The 16,720-nt window shown below is 47.9% G+C and overlaps 1 protein-coding gene across 1 annotated transcript; it reads left to right on the top strand.

The window, feature by feature from the left end:
• The first annotated feature begins 5,770 nt into the window (after window positions 1–5,770).
• TRIB3 (tribbles pseudokinase 3) lies at window positions 5,771–14,514 on the top strand. Its single transcript, XM_070940266.1, has 4 exons — window positions 5,771–5,811; window positions 9,006–9,290; window positions 10,447–10,739; window positions 13,690–14,514. The coding sequence occupies exons 2-4, from the start codon at window positions 9,006–9,008 to the stop codon at window positions 14,174–14,176; spliced, it is 1,065 nt and encodes a 354-aa protein (XP_070796367.1). The 5' UTR covers window positions 5,771–5,811; the 3' UTR covers window positions 14,177–14,514.
• The last annotated feature ends 2,206 nt before the right edge of the window (window positions 14,515–16,720 follow it).

Genomic DNA, 16,720 nt, shown 5'->3' with positions numbered 1-16,720 from the left:
TGATGGCAAACCTATGGCATCCGTGCCACAGGTGGCACGTGTAGCCATATCGGTGGGCACGTGAGCTCAGCTCTGACACGCATGCGCAGCCAGCTGATTTTCGGGCCTTCTGGGTCCACCAGAAGTAGGGAAACAAGCTGTTTCCTGCCTCCAGAGGACCTTGGGGTGGGGGGAAGGTCTGTTTTTCTCTCTCCCCAGCCTCCAGAGCCTTTCTAGGAGTCTGGGGAGGACGAAACAGCCTCCCCCAGGAGGCCCTCCGGAGGAAAAAAATGGGCCTTCTGGTCCCACCGGAAGTTGGCAAACAGGCTGTTTTCGGCCTTCGGAGGGCCTCCGGAGGGGGTGGGGAAGGCCGTTTTCGCCCTCCCCAGACTCCTAGAAAGGCTCTGGAGGCTGGGGAGAGCAAAAAACGGACCTTCCCCCCACCCCAAGGCCTACCATGCCATCACGTGCCAGGAGTGTGGGGAGCGTAAGGGGGGGGGGTTTGCGCACGCATGCACGGGGGCAGGGGCATAGAATTACGGGTGTAGGCACACAGACGCACAACCCCCCCTGCTCCTGGCACGCGATGTCAAAAAGGTTAGCCATCATTGGTATAGGGGGTGAGACTAGAAGATCTCCAAGGTCCCTTCTAACTCTTGTTATTTTGTTCTTCCAGCAAAGGGGCAGGGATAATTGTGAGGTTGTAATTGCTACCTTTAGTTTTTTTACTTCCCTTAGAATAGGGGTCCCTAATCCCCGGGCTGTGGCCCACTACCAGGCTGTGGCCCGTTTGAAACTGGGGAGTGCAAGCGGCGGATGAGTGTGGCAGGTGCTTAACGCTGGTGTGTGACGCTCCATTTGCACGGGCTCATATGTGCGCCTGCATCACACACAACCATCCCCTCTTCTTCCCCCCCTCCATTTCCCACTGATCCGCCAAGCAAGCCAGAACGGTTGGGGACCGCTGCTTTAGAATATAAAACAGGGAATCCCGGGATTCTGGAAGGGACCCCAGAGGACTTCTAGTCCACCCCCTTGCCCAAGGCAGGAGACCCTTCCACCATTCCTGAACAAATAGTTGTCAAGTCTTTTTTCTTGAAAACTGCCAATGAGGGAGCACCTACCATTTCTGGAAGCAACGTCTGAATGGCCAGTGTTTTATTTTTAAAAGCGGGTTTTTCAGCTAGTGGGATTTGGGAAACTCTTAATTTTAAAAAGTAAGCCAGATCACAGAAGAACTGAAGGGCTGTTCCCCAGACCTCCTTCCCCGCTGAGTTCAGCTGTTCTCCACCCATCCTGGAGCCAGCAAACAGCTAGATTGGCACATTTGCTATCCTGGTGCCAGGATAGCAGTTATTTCCGTGGCCTGTCCCTGCTGGACCCCCCAATTTCCTCCTAAGGAAATGGGGGACAATAACAGATTTCCACACACCCCCCACCCTCCTCCAGGTTGAGACCTTCCCCACCAGAGGGAATAACACCAATGGAGCTAAGAGTGACTTAGAATTTAGAATCAGAATAGAGTTGGAAGGGACCTTGTAGGTCATCTAGTCTAACCCCCCCACTCAAGCACGAAATCCAATACCATTTCAGACAACTGACTCTCCAGGCTCTTTTTAAAAACCTCCAGTGATGGCAAGCTGTTCCACCGATTAATTGCTCTCACTGTCAGGTTGCTTCTCTCTTTTGGTTAGTTTTCAAACGTTGTTTCTTGTCCTGCCTTCTGGTGCTTTGGAGAATAGGGTGCCCCCCTCCTCTTTGTGGCAGCCCCTCAATTGCTAGAAGACTTCTAGTGGGGATTTCTAATGGGGACCAAAAGTGGATGCAGGATTCCAGATGTGGCCTTACTAAGGCTTTATAAAGCGGTACTAATACTTCACGTGATTTTGATTCTATGCCTCTGTTTATACAACCAAGGATCGTATTAGCTTTTTTGGCTGCTGCTTTCTTTTTCTTTCTTTCTTTCTTCTTTCTTTCTTTCTTTCTTTCTTTCTTTCTTTCTTTCTTTCTTTCTTTCTTTCTTTCTTTCTCTTTCTTTCTTTCTTTCTTCCTTTCTCTCTCTCTCTCTCTCTCTCTTTCTCTTTCTTTTTCTTTCTTTCTCTCTTCTTTTTTTCTTTTTTTCTTTCTTCTCCTCCTTCTCCTCCCCTCCTCTCTCTTTCTTTTTGGCTGCTCAGTTGCTCTTCTCTGAACTTTTTCCAAACTCTCAACCTCTTTTTGGTAGTATGGTGACCAAAATTGGTTGCAGGATTCCAGATGTGGCCTTACTAAGGCTTTACAAAGCGGTACTAATACTTCACGTGATTTTGATTCTATGCCTCTGTTTATACAACCAAGGATCTTATTAGCTTTTTTGGCTGCTGCTTTTTCTTTCTTTCTTTCTTTCTTTCTTTCTTTCTTTCTTTCTTTCTTTCTCTTTCTTTCTTTCTTTCTTTCTTTCTTTCTTTCTTTCTTTCTTTCTTTCTTCCTTTCTCTCTCTCTCTCTCTCTCTCTCTCTCTCTCTCTTTCTCTTTCTTTTTCTTTCTTTCTCTCTTCTTTCTTTCTTTTTTTCTTTCTTCTCCTCCTTCTCCTCCCCTCCTCTCTCTTTCTTTTTGGCTGCTCAGTTGCTCTTCTCTGAACTTTTTCCAAACTCTCAACCTCTTTTTGGTAGTATGGGGACCAAAATTGGTTGCAGGATTCCAGGTGTGGCCTTACTAAGGCTTTATAAAGCGGGACTAATACTTCACGTGATTTTGATTCTATGCCTCTGTTGATACAACCAAGGATCGCATTAGCTTTTTTGGCTGCTGTCAACCCGGCTGGCTCATAGTTAAGTGATTGTCCACTAGGACTCCAAGATCCCTCTCACAGTGACCGGTTTTGAGCCAGGTTTCGCCTAATCTGTACTTGTACCTTTGGTTTTTCCTGCCCAGGTGTAAAACCTTTCTTTTCTCCACATTAAATTTCATATTGTTGGATAGGGCCCGTTGTTCAAGTCTGTCAAGATTGTTTTGGATCCTGAGTTTGTCTTCTGGTGTAGGAAGTTAGCACCTACCCCTTTTCCTAGAAGAATGAAATATTTTAGGAAATATTAAAAAGGCAGAATATTATGTTTCCCTGGATGAGAAATGGAGAAGCATGTTTTAAAGACGAAGCAGCTCCCACCTTCTTGCCGCCCCCCACCCTTTGTCAATGGGCGAGAGGCAGAAACTCAATTCCCTCCCATCTTTGTCAAAGGACCATCATCTGCAACACAATAGGACCCATCTAGCAACAGAAACTAACACAATAAGACCCATCTAGCAACAGAAACTAACACAATAGGACCCATCTAGCAACAGAAACTCACCACATGGCACCTGGGAAGATTACATCAGCCAGCAAGGCTAGCTAAGACCCCCACCCTCTGGGAGTCTGACAACCAATCAGGATACTCTTTCTGGGCCCCAGGAAGTTCAAAGCCAGAGAGGGCATAAAACCTGGGGGACTCGAAGCATCTCAACCCTTTTCTGTTCAGGAACTCAAACCATGTGATCCTGTCCACCATTAAACCATCTTTCCAAGCAGTCTCCATGTTTCCAGTGTCTTTTTCCCCACTTGGAGCTGAACCCAGAAGGATATTTCTTCTAACACTGGGGTGTTGGCTACTTCAATTCTGGGAGTTGAAGCCCACCCATCTTCAAGTCTAAATTTTTAGCTACATTTTTTTAAGCTGGCCTAATTTTTTAAACTTTTTTAATTTTTAAAAATTTTAAAACGGGTGTTTTATTTGAATAGCTGGGCCAAATTATTTAATATGCTTTTAAATTGTTTTTAAATTTTATATTTTATATTTGTGTGCTTTTACATTTGGCTGTACACCGCCCTGAGTCCTTCGGGAGAAGGGCGGTATATAAATTGGAATAATAAATAAGTAATAAATAAAAGTCTCCAAGGTGGAGAAACACTGATCTATCTAATTTATACAGTATAATTTTTCTCTCTTTCTCTCTCTCTCACACACACACAAGTGTATAGGGCAGCCCAACTCACACACAGGTAACTGGGGGCAACTTATTATGATCTATATGCAAATCGAATTCAGCCAGGTGCCTGTGTGATTCCAACACACCTTTCCCGAGGGAAGGGCTGTGAAACACTGCAAAACTTTTCTTGGTTGCATCATCCTCCCAAGCTTTCACTTTCGCTTGCCCCCACCCCACCCCGCTCCCTTTCCAAAACCAAGCTTCATCCGATTCTAACCAATCCCAGGGCCACTCGGATCTCTTCTTTGCAAACCTCGCCCTGGCCTCTGAGCATGTGCAGAGGTGTTCTTGTTTTCCTTCGCCCGCCCGCCTTCCTTTCCCAGCCCACCTGCGCCGCCTTTGCGATTAAACGAGGGGGCCTGTCCCAACCTGGCGCTTTCCAGGTGGAGAACCACATCTCCCATCATCCCCAGGCGTTTGGCTTGGCCTGGGATGGGAGTTGGAGTCCGACACCCCTGACGATCTGGGGCTGCTGCAAGGAAGTGTGGAGCTTCGGGGGAGGGGGGCTGCGCAAAGCCCCTCCCCTAAAGGTTCCTGCCCTTCTAAAGAAGCAGCCCTCTCCCCCGTATCCCCGCACCTCCTTGCAGGAACCCCCAATCAAAAGGGGTGTCGGACTCCCAAGTCCCATCGCAACAGCCCCCAATGGCCAGGGTCTTAGGACTCCATGTCCCATCTCAGCAGCTCCCAAAAACTAGAGTATTAGGATTCCAAGTCCCATTAGCCCCCAATAGTCATAGGACTCCAAGTCCCATTAGAATAACCCCCAATGGCCAGGGTCGTAGGACTCCGAGTCTCATCACAGCAGCCCCCAATGGCCAGGGTCTTAGGACTCCATGTCCCATCACAACAGCTCCCAAAGACTAGAGTCTTAGGACTCCAAGTCCCATTAGCCCCCAATGGTCGTAGGACTCCAAGTCCCATTAGAATAACCCCCAATGGCCAGAGTCTTAGGACTCCAAGTCCCATTAGCCCCCAATGGTCGTCGGACTCCAAGTCCCATTAGAACAACCCCCAATCACCAGGGTCTTAGGACTCCAAATCCCATCGCAACAGCTCCCAAAGGCCAGAGTCTTCGGACTCCATGTCCCATCGCAGCAGCCCCCAATGGCCAGAGTCTTAGGACTCCAAGTCCCATTAGCCCCCAATGGTCGTCGGACTCCAAGTCCCATTAGAACAACCCCCAATCACCAGGGTCTTAGGACTCCAAATCCCATCGCAACAGCTCCCAAAGGCCAGAGTCTTCGGACTCCATGTCCCATCGCAGCAGCCCCCAATGGCCAGAGTCTTAGGACTCCAAGTCCCATTATCCCCCAATGGTCGTCGGACTCCCAAATCCCATTAGATTAGAACAACCCCCAATGGTCAGGGTCGTCGGACTCCAACGCCCATCGCGCACCAGCCCCGCCGCCTGGGGATGATGGGAGGTGGGGCAGTCTCCCCTTCGAAAAGCGCCCCGCAGCGCAGCCTCTGGCGCAATCGGGCTGCAATCGGCGAGGCGGAGCCGGCGGCGGTTCCTGCTGCAATCCGAGCTGCCGGCCGCATCAGCCGGCATCCGAGGAGGAGCCGGAGGCGGAGGGAAGGCGGCGCTGCCCGCAGAGCCCAACCCGCTGCGGCCCGGGGTTGCATCATCCCCGCGGCTCGGGCTGGAGCGGCGGCGGCGGCAGGGCTCAGACAAAGCCGCTCCACGGGGTCGGTCGCAACGGCGAGGATGGCCCCCAGACGCTGCTGAGACCCCCCCCCAAACCCCGCCAGGGGTCTTTCCCGGGGTCGCTTCTCCGGGCGAAGGAAGGCAGAGCAGCCCCCCGACCCAGTGCACGGCTGCGGTGCGAAGGTAGGGGCAGGCGAGGGGAAAGCCCATTTGGGGAGGGGGTCTTGCTGGGGAGCTGATGCCGCGTGGGGTGGGGGGCGATGACAACGCGTTGCAAGCCTTCCATGCAACGGGAGAGTGGGGGGGGGGCTTCCTTTCTCCCGATTCTTCCTCTGCCCGGTACTTCGCCGGAGCTTCATCTCCCACCCCATAGAGCCCTTTGTCCATGCTCAGAGGTCCCCCTGTTCACTGAGCCGCCTTTCCCCACCACCGCTTCCAAGCACCGTAAGGACCCTTCTCTCAGTCCCACAGAATTGCAGGTTGACGTTTTTGGGGGGTGGGTGGGTGTAGAAAGGTAAACGGGGAAGGGAGGGAAGAATTGAGGAGTGGGGAGCAGAAGGGGAGGGGGCTCGGTTTCAGAGAGAGGCAAAAATCCACCCTTGCAAAAAAATATCTCCCTCCCCCTTGGAGAGTTACTCCAGGTAGAGGTGCCACAGGTGCATTCTCAAATTGAGACAAAGGGGGGGGGGGACACAATTACAGGCCCCATAATCCTCAACTGGACTGGTTTTGGGGTCCGGGGGGGTTGGCAGGTTATGGGGGGGGGGAAAAAGAGGCTAAGCCACCTCCTGGCACAAATGGTTCAGTGGAGAAGGAAGAATTGGGAGTTGCTGATTCAGCCCCGGCGCATTGCTCAGTACGGCTGCATCATCATCATCAGCCATATGAGTGGCCCATGAAGGAGTCACCCTGGTATGTGCTTGGCACATGGGAAGAGGGCAAAGGCCAGGCCAAGCTGGGATCTGGCACTTTCGGGGCACCCTAGACAAGGATTGGACCTGTTTTGCAACTTTGAAATAAGCCCCATAAAATGATTCACCAATAAACCCCGTTACAAGCAGTCCTCGACTTACGACGGCAATGGAGCCCCCCCCAAGTTTCTGTTGCTAAGCGAGACGGTTAAGTGAGTTTTGCCTCACTTTACGACTTTTCTTGCCACGGTTAAGTGGATCACTGCCAATGTGAAGTTAGTAACACAGTCGTTAATGTTAAATAACATGGTCATTGAGTGGATCACTGCCGATGTTAAGTTAGTAACACAATCGTTAAGTGGATCACTACTGATGTGAAGTTAGTAACACGGTCATTAATGTTAAATTAGTAACATGGTCATTAAGTGGATCACTGCTGATGTGAAGTTAGTAACACGGTCATTAAGTGGATCACTGCTGATGTTAAATTAGTAACATGGTCATTAAGTGGAGCACTGCTGATGTGAACTTAGTAACACGGTCGTTAAAGTGAATCAGGCTTCCCCATTCACTTGGCTTGTCAAAAGGGTCGTAAAAGAGGATCACGTAACCCCGGGACACTGCAACCGTCATAAATGCGAGACAGTTCCCGAGCATCTAAATTTTTAAAATGTTTTTAATTGGTTTGTCCCTTTTTAAATTATGGGGCCAAATAAATATATATTCTTTTAATTGTTTTTAATGTTTGTATTTTATGTTTCTTATTTGTGGCTGTACACCGCCCTGAGTCCTCCGGGAGAAGGGCGGTATATAAATCCAAAAATAAATAAATAAATAAATAAATTTAAACTTCGATCACGTGACCAGGGGGATGCTGCAATGGTCACAAAGTGTGGAAAATGGCCATAAGTCACTTTGTTTTTTTTTCACCGCCATTGCATTTTCAAACAGTCACTAAACGAAGTGTTGTAAGTTGAGGACTAGCTGCATTTAGATTAGTCCCTGCTGATGTGCAGGGACTTTCTACAGAAAAATAAGCCAGAGGGGATATATGGTTGCGTGTGCCACCGCTGATTGGTTTTTTATTTTCTCACCTGGGGGTGAGAAGGAACTTTGCCACAGGTGAGCAAAGGTGAGCTGCTTTGCCAACCTCTTGCAACATGCCCTGGATGACTCACTCACCTGTGTGTGGCGAGGGAGAAGGACACCTGAGTTGGCATCTTGGCAAAGCTTTGATTTTGGATGGGAAACCCGGAAAGGGGTCCTTGGTGCTCTCTGAGTGGGTTGGCTTTTTAGGGCAGGTGTTTCAGTACCCAAATTAAGTAACCCAACTAGGTAGGACCAGCACCGATGACGTTACCTACTCTGAGTAATGAAAAGGGTGAAAATATTCTCCAAAGCCCCTGAAGGCAAAACAAGAAGCAACGGGTGGAAACTCATCAAGGAGAGAAGCAACCTGGAATTAAAGAGAAACTTCCTAACAGTGAGGACAATTAACCAGTGGAACTGCTTGCCACTAGAAGTTGTGTGTGTGGGGGTGTCCATCGCTGGAAGTTTTTAAGAAGAGACTGGACAGCCACTTGTCTGGAATGTTATAGGAGTCGGGGTTGGACTAGAGGACCTCCAAGGTCCCTTCCATTTCTGCTATTCTGTAACGCTGTTCACACATGTACTTCAAGCTCCACCACTGAGGCCTGGGAAGATGTTATAGCAAAATGAGCCTTGGTAGTACAGTGGTCTAAAGCACCCTGTTATTAAGACCAGCTGCCTGCAATTACTGCAGGTTCGAATCTCACCAAGGCTCAAGGTTGACTCAGCCTTCCATCCTTTCTAAGGTGGGTAAATTGAGGACCCAGTTTGTGGGGGCAATAAGCTGACTTTGTATACATATACAAAAGAATGAAGGCTATTGCTTAACGCATTGTAAGCCGCCCTGAGTCTCCGGAGAAGGGCGGCATATAAATTATAAAAAAAAAAAAAAAAATAGGGAAAGCGGCGTCCTTGAGGGTCATCATCGTCGGAGCATTTTCCTTTGTAACTTTGAAAAAATGCAGCTATTGTTCAGGAAATCCAGATTGAGATTGTGAGCAAGAGAGCTGCCTTGTGCTCAGCCTCCTGAGTCAATGCCAGGAGGAACTTACTCTGTCTTTACATCAGCCGCTGTGGCTGCAACGGTGGCGGTCCTGCGGCAGAAGCTTCAAAGCTATTGCATGATTTTGGATACCCTCCTCCTCCTCCTCCTCCTCCTCCTCCTGTCTGCAAACCCCACTCCCTTCTAGCACTGATGCTGTTACCTAGTTGGGTCATAAAACATCTGCAAGAAAAGCCACCAAACTCCAATTACAATCCCAAGGGCCAGGCACAGAACTAGGAAAGGGATCTGAATCCTTGCCAGCCGTGACTTTTTTGACCTAAAATGCCTTGAGCTGACCTTAACCCTTTCCTCTCCCCTGTGCTCTTCCCCAGATGAGCCTCTTGGTGCCAAAGCCTCGCGCAGAGGCCCACGTGCCGAAAAGGAGACTGTGCTGTGAGAAAGCGTCAAAATCGGGCGGCTCGGTACCCAAGCGCCCGCGTGTGGACAAGATTCCGGGGCCATCACCCTGCCTCCAGCCCCTGCCTCAGTGCCCTCCCACCGCGGATCAGGGTTCGAGCATCACTCAGATCGGCCCCTACATCCTTCTGGAGCCCACAGAAGGTGGACGCACCTACAGAGCAGTGAACAGACACACCGAGGCAGAGCTGACTTGCAAGGTATGAGATGGTGGGTGTACAGATAGATAGATGATAGAAAGATAGATAGATAGAAAGATAGATGTTAGATAGAAAGATAGATGATAGGTAGATGATAGAAAGATAGATAGATGATAGAAAGATAGATAGATAGAAAGATAGATGTTAGATAGAAAGATAGATGATAGATAGATGATAGAAAGGTAGATGATAGAAAGATAGATGATAGATAGATAGATAGATAGATAGATAGATAGATAGATAGATAGATAGCGGCCGAGCTTGAGAAACACACTTTCTAGACCAGGGGTCTCCAACCTTGGCAACTTTAAGCCTGGTGGACTTCAATTCCCAGAATCCCCCAGCCACTACAAGCCGACCCAGGAAGAGAATAAATGTGTAAAGTTTAGTTGTTGAATGTGACAGATCGGGAACAGATCCAGCTAGCTATCATCTATTTAATATCTATCTATCATCTGTCTGTCTGTCTGTCTGTCTGTCTGTCTGTCTGTCTGTCTGTCTGTCTATCTATCTATCTATCTATCTATCTATCTATCTATCTATCTATCTATCCCTCTCTATCATTATCTATCTCTCTCTCTCTCCCCTCCCTCTCTATCATTATCTATCTGTCCCACTCTCTCTCTCTCTATCCCTCTCCATCATTATCTATCTATCTATTCCTCTATATCATTATCTCTCTCTCTTCTCTCCCTCTCTATCATTATCTATCTATCTATCCCTCTGTATCATTATCTCTCTCTCTCTCCCTCTCTATCATTATTTATCTATCCCACTCTCTCTCTCTCTCTCCCTCTCCATCATTATCTATCTATCCCTCTCTATCATTATCTCTCTCTCTTCTCTCCCTCTCTATCATTATCTATCTATCGCTCCCTCTCTCTCTCCCTATCATTATCTATCTATCCCACTCTCTCTCTCTCTCTCCCTCTCTATCATTATCTATCTATCCCACTCTATCTATCTATCTATCTATCTATCTATCTATCTATCTATCTATCTAATCTATTAACTCTCATCTATTTCTCTCTCTATCTATCTATCTATCTATCTATCTATCTATCTATCTATCTATCAAATTTTTAGGCCTCCCGTCTTACTCCCAGATCATTCTGCCGCTTGATCTTTTTTCTCACCTCTTTCTCTTCCCTTCCAGGTTTATCCGGCCAAGAGCTACCCTGAGGTGATGGAGCCCTACGCTGCTCTCCCCTCGCACCCCAACATTGCCCAGGTGGCAGAGATCATCGTGGGAGACCAAAACGTTTACGTCTTTTTTGAGCCCGGGAAGGACAACATGCACGACTTGGTGAGGCGGCGCAAGCGTGTGCCGGAGTCCGAGGCGGTTGCTCTTTTCCGACAAATGGCCGAAGCCGTCGCCCACTGCCACCAGCACGGCATCGTCCTCCGAGACATCAAACTGAGGAAGTTTGTCTTCACGGATCGAGAACGGTGAGAATTGAAAAAACCGGCTGATTTTTCCAGAGCAACACAAAAAAGTTGCCGCAGAAAAATCCTAGATTTTAGTTCATTTGCCATCAGACATTATTAAAATTAAACATAATCTCAGCGAGGTGTCCAATTAACATGCCTCCCATTTAGCAGATTTCAGTCTAATTGTCAGGGAATTGCGCAGACAGAGACACTGACGCAAAGTTGTAGTTTTATATAAAATAAATCTATTTTACATTGAGATTTACAGCAGACAAGAGAGCCGGGAGCGTCATGAGGTAAATCAAATCATGAGGTAAAGCACCCAGAAGAAAAAAGGCGGGAAAAAAGGGAAACGCCCTCTTTATGCTCGCGGCAACCAATCATAGTGTAGATTGCCTCATGCATGAGCCAGCACTCTGGCTGGAACCTCATGAGGTAAATCAAGGAGCCTTACAGAGCACACAGAGGAAAAAAAGGCGGGAAAAAAGGGAAAGTCCTCTTTTACACCCAGGAACCAATCATATCATGGATTGCCTCATGTACGAGTCAGCACTCTCCAACTAATCAGTTACAACTGTGTGTTCAGGCCCATTGCACACTTTACAGTTCCAGCTACTAAATTCAATATCCTAACACTTAATGCATCATCTTTCTAATTCCAGCATCTCCCTGGAATAAGTGGAATAAATTTTATAAATAAACAAACAAACAAAAAACTGACAAGACTGGATGAGGCCATTTTAATTTAACTTATTTCTATTCTTAATTTTATGATATTCATGGCGAATGCGGGTAGTCCTCCCCTTAAAAGAATTCATTTAGTGACCGTTCCAAGTTAAAAACGGCATGGAAAAAAGGGACTTAACAACTGTTGCAGCATTCCCATGGTCACATGATGAAAATTCAGACGCCAACTGCTTATTTTTATGACGGCCGCAGTGTCCCAGGGTCGCGTGATCCCCTTTTGTGACCACCTGACCAGCGAAGCCAGATTCACTTAACAACCGTGTTACTAACTTCACCATTGCAACAATTCACTTAACAATTGTGACAAGAAAGGATGTTAAAATGGGACAAAATGCACTTAACCAAGTGCCTTGCTGAGCAAAAGAATTTTTGGGTTCAATTGTGGTTTGTAAGTCAAGGACTACCTATATAAGAAGCCCTATAAATAAATAACAATAAGCAATCACAGCATGGATTTACTTTCCACGGCTTAAAATGATTCAAAAGACATTTAATGCATTGCGATTGCAGAATTCTGGCTGCGGAATCAGGGGCATGGATTCCCAGCAGCTCCTGCTCAACCTTTTGGAGCTGATCTCTGAACTTGATTCTCCTTTTCAATCAGAATAGAGCTGGAAGGGACCTTGGAGGTCTTCTAGTCCAGCCCCCTGCTCAAAGAGGAGACCCTATACCAGTGATGGCTAACCTTTCTGTTGTCGCGTGCCGAAAGCGCGTGCAATAGCGCACGACAGAGAGCACCCATAATGCAATGCGCATGCGACCCCCCCCAAGCTCCCCCATGCATGTGTGCGCAACCCCCCTGTGCCCCATTTTGTGCCTAGAAGGCCTCCTGCACCAACATGGAAGCCAAAACAGGGCATAGGAGGAGCCGTGCATACCCCTGTACCCCGTTTTGGGCCTGGAAGGTCTCCTGCACCAACATGGAATCCAAAATGGCGTGGGGGAGCTGTGCGAGGCCCGAAAATGCAATATGAGCACCCTCATGCACGCACCCCAGCCCCCCATGTATGCACATGTGCATCCCCCACATGCGCCCTGCCCCCCATGCATGTGCGGCAGAGACCCAAAGACCAGCTGGCTGGCGGGAGGCACGTGCGCATGCGTGGTGGAGCTTGGCTGGGGTGACGGCTGGTGTGCCCGAAGAGAGGGCTCTGCCGTAGGTTCGCCATCACGGCCCTATACTGTTTCAGACAAATGGTTGTCCAATCTCTTCTTAAAAGCCTCCAGTTGATGGAGCACCCACAACTTCTGGTGGCAAGCTGTTCCACTGACTGATTAATTGACCTCACTGTTAGAAAGTTTCTCCTTAATTGCAGGTTGCTTCTCACTTTGATGAGTTCCCATCTGTTGTTTCTTGTCTTGGTGCTTTGGAAAAAAGGTTGACCCCCCTCTTCTTTGTGGCAGCCCCTCAAATACTGCAACCACTGCTATCATGTCTCCTCTAATCTTTCTTTCCTCTTGACTGGCCATAGCCAGCTCCTGCAACCGTTCTTCATATGTTTTAGCCTCCAGGCCTTTAATCCTCTTAGTTGCTCTTCTCTGCACTTTTTCCAAAGTCTCAACATCTTTTTTTTGTAATGTGGGGACCAAAACTGGATGCAGAATTCCAGGCGTGGCCTTACTAAGGCTTTACAAAGCGGTGCTAATACTTCACCTGATTTTGATTCTATGCCTCTGTTTATATAAACAAGAATTGTGTTAGCTTTTTTGGCTGCTGCTCCCTTTCTTTCTTTCTTTCTTTCTTTCTTTCTTTCTTTCTTTCTTTCTTTCTTTCTTTCTTTCTTTCTTTCTTTCTCTTTCTTCCTTCCTTCCTTTCTTTCTCTCTCTCTTTTTCTTTTTCTTTCTTTCTCTTTTTCTTTTTTTGTTTCTTCTCCTCCTTCTCCTCCCTTCCTCTCTCTTTCTTTTTGGTTGCTCAGTTGCTCTTCTCTGAACTTTTTCCAAACTCTCAGCATCTTTTTTGTAATGTGGGGACCAAAACTGGATGCAGGATTCCAGGTGGGGCCTTACTAAGGCTTTACAAAGCGGTGCTAATACTTCACGTGATTTTGATTCTATGCCTCAGTTGATACAACCCAGGATCGCATTGGCCTTTTTGGCTGCTGCCGCACATGGCTGGCTCATGTTTAAGCGATCGTCCATTAAGATTCCAAGATCCCTCTCACAGTTGCTGTTTTTGAGCTAGTTCTCGCCTAATCTGTGTTTCTACATTTGGTTTTTCCAGGTCTAAGTTGCTGCTGGAGAACCTGGAAGATGCCCAGGTCCTGCTGGGTTCCGATGACGCCTTGGTGGACAAGCATGGATGTCCAGCTTATGTGGGTCCCGAAATCCTGAGCTTCAAGGGCTCCTACTCCGGAAAGGCAGCTGATATCTGGAGCCTGGGGGTGGTCCTCTACACTCTCTTGGTGGGCTGCTACCCCTTCCAGGGCACCAAGCCAATCTCATTGTTTAGCAAGATCTGTCACGGACGTTTTACAGTTCCGGCCGACCTCTCGCCCAAGGCCCAGTGCCTTATCCGGTGCCTCTTGCGAAGGGATCCGGCTGAAAGGCTGACCGCCAGCGGGATCCTGCTCCATCCTTGGCTGGCTTCGAACCCAGTCTCCAAACCACTGGGGGTCAGCCCCCCTGGAGGGCAGGGGCTGGACCAAGTGGTTCCCGAAATGGGGAGCCGCCGAAAGAATTTGGATAAATTGCGAGGAGAGGACAGATGAAGTGGCCTTGAGGGGAAGAATGCGGAAGAAAACAAGCATGTGGCATTAAAAGCCATATCTCAGCCGCCTTGGAAGTGCCTTTGGAGGGACAAACTACCTTTCACCTTTGCCCTTCCATGGGGCAGGGGTCACTTTGTCCCAAAACATGGGTAGAGAAGGGCTTCACCCCCTCTTTGTCCTTTGCGTTCTTGCCTATGCCAAAGAAACCTAGAGGAGTTTTGTCAAGCACCAGCAAGCTCTTAAAAGAGGGCTGTTTTGCACCTTTAATTTGGGATCTGTATTGCTGATCTGGACAAGGACCTTGGAACCTGCTGGAATGATTGATGGGAGAAAGAGATCTAGCATGGATGATGTTACCTAGTTTGGTAATGAGATGTCTGGAAGTAAACAGCTAAGCTCAGAGAGCACAAAGGACCCTGCTGTCATCTTTCTCCTCCTCCTCCTCCTCCTCCTCCTCCTCTCTTCAAACCCCACTCCCTTCTAGCACTGATGATGTTCCCTAGTTGGGTCACGAAACGTCTGCAAGAAAACAGCCAAGCTCAGAAAGCACCAAGGACCCCACAATTCTCCTCCTCCTCCTCCTCCTCTTCCCGCTCTTCCTCCTGCTCCTCCTCCCCCCCTTTCTCCTTCTCCTTTCTGCAAAGCCCTGTCCCTTCTCCTATTGATGATGTTACCTAGCTTGGTTATAAGATGTCTGCGAGAAAACAGCCAAGCTCTGAGACCACCAAGGACCCCGTAAAAAGAGATCTGGTGGCAGGGAGATTATGCTTTTTCCCGCATCCCAGGGCTGGATTTCATGTTCCACCATTTCAGGGGAAGGAATGGATGGGAGTGATCGAGTGATGGGCATTTCTGCATGGGATTATTTTCCCTGATGCCAAAGAAAAGGTTGAGATGGAAGCAGGGACTGGTGCTTTCTGAGGGGGAGGAAGAGGGTAGCCTCCGGGGGGGGGGGGGGAAGAGGTCAAAGGGAGGGGGGTCCTTGGGTTAGCTTTCCCTGTTTTTTTTCTGACACCCCCCAAAACTGGGGTGGCCTTAAATTGCTTACATCCCGCCGTCCTTAGGATGAATAATTACACTGTGAACGGGTTGGGTTAATCAGACTTTTTCAAACTTGCTCCTTTTAAGATGTGTGGATCAACTCCCAGAATTCCTCGGAGAGCTGGGGAATTCTGGGAGTTGAAGTCCACCCGTCTTAAAATTGGCCAACGTTGAAAAATATTGGCTCGCCAACATCTCTTCTGTCCTTTATACCTCTTTTTTTTTTGACGCAATCTTTTAAATTCCAACCTTGCCTTAAAAGGACGCTGCTGTCGATCCGGAAAACCTCTGCCCTATTTCTCACTTGAATTTTGTTTCACAACTCTACTTGACAGATGTGGGGTGTTTGGGGCCTTCTCTAGAAGAGCTTCCTTGATTCCAAAAAACATGGTCCATTACATTCAAGGGCCTTGTGACTTTAGAAGACAATGTTTGCCGCCATGTTTTCTAATCTTGTTCACTTGGCTTGAGATGGTTTTCCACCTCTGCTCCATTTAGGATTGCATTAGTGTGTGTGTGTGTGTGTGTGTGTGTGTGTGTGTGTGTGTGTGTGTTTTAACTATAGACCTGTGAAGATAGGATGGCAAAAGAAGGTTCTTGTTATGTGAACTCATAATTCTTGGTTGGGTTTGAAGACCAAGTCAAGATTTGAGGTCACCAAGATCTGGTCCTTCCTCCTGACCTCAGGATCCTCCCCGTAATAATTCTGGATACCTCATTTCCTCAAGTTTCTTTCTCCAACTCCAGAAATTGAGATGTTGTTGAAAAAGAGCCATTGTAGATCATGGTTGGGTTGAGGTGTAGCCATCAGAGAAGGTATATGTGGGTATGTATGCTGATTTTAACCACAGACCTGTGAAGATGGGTGGTTCTGAAGGTGGAAAAAGAAGAGCCTTGACATCTGAGTCCATAATTCTTGGTTGGGTTTGAAGACCAAGCCAAGATTTGAAGCCACCAAGATCTAGTCCTTTCTCTTGACCTCGTGATCTTCCCCTTAACAGTTATGGATACTTCTCTCTCTCAAGTTTCTTTCTCCCACTCCAGAAATTGAGTTGTTGTATGAAGAGGGCCATAGTAGATCATGGTTGGGTTGAAGTGTAACCATCAAGAAAGGCACTTGATGAGTTAGTTGAGCAAGATATGGTTGCGTCTGAGCTCCTCCCCCATTCCTCCAACACTGAAGGACTTTGTTTTTTCCATTAGTTCCAAGAATGGAGCTGGTTTGGTCATGGGTGCTCAGGCAACCCAACTCAACCCAACCCAACTCATGGCATACTAGCTCTACTTGCAAGATGCCAACTCCGTATGCAAGATCTTCCAACTCTTGCACTCCATGATGGAGAATCTTCTCCAGGAGAAGAACTGGGATTTATGGGGAGCCCCATGGCCATCTAGAGAAGATGCTTCAAGCAGCTCTGTGCTAGAGACAGTAACTGGAGGAGAAATTGGCCTGCCCTTCCCGAGAACCAGTCGAATTTCCAATGTGCCTGCAAAACTACCTCT

Source organism: Pituophis catenifer, unplaced genomic scaffold (assembly GCF_029215685.1).
Source record: "Pituophis catenifer annectens isolate HBS135680 unplaced genomic scaffold, rPitCat1.0.hap2 SCAF_3, whole genome shotgun sequence".
NCBI classification, from domain to species: domain Eukaryota; kingdom Metazoa; phylum Chordata; class Lepidosauria; order Squamata; family Colubridae; genus Pituophis; species Pituophis catenifer.
This window is presented reverse-complemented; position numbering and strand designations above follow the sequence as displayed.

Excerpts from the sequence above, each read along its gene's own strand:
- TRIB3 (XM_070940266.1), top strand. The coding sequence starts at position 9,006 with ATGAGCCTCTTGGTGCCAAAGCCTCGCGCAGAGGCCCACGTGCCGAAA. Across the intron at positions 9,291-10,446 it reads AGGCAGAGCTGACTTGCAAG|GTTTATCCGGCCAAGAGCTA; the intron begins GTATGAGATGGT and ends CTTCCCTTCCAG. Across the intron at positions 10,740-13,689 it reads GTCTTCACGGATCGAGAACG|GTCTAAGTTGCTGCTGGAGA; the intron begins GTGAGAATTGAA and ends TGGTTTTTCCAG.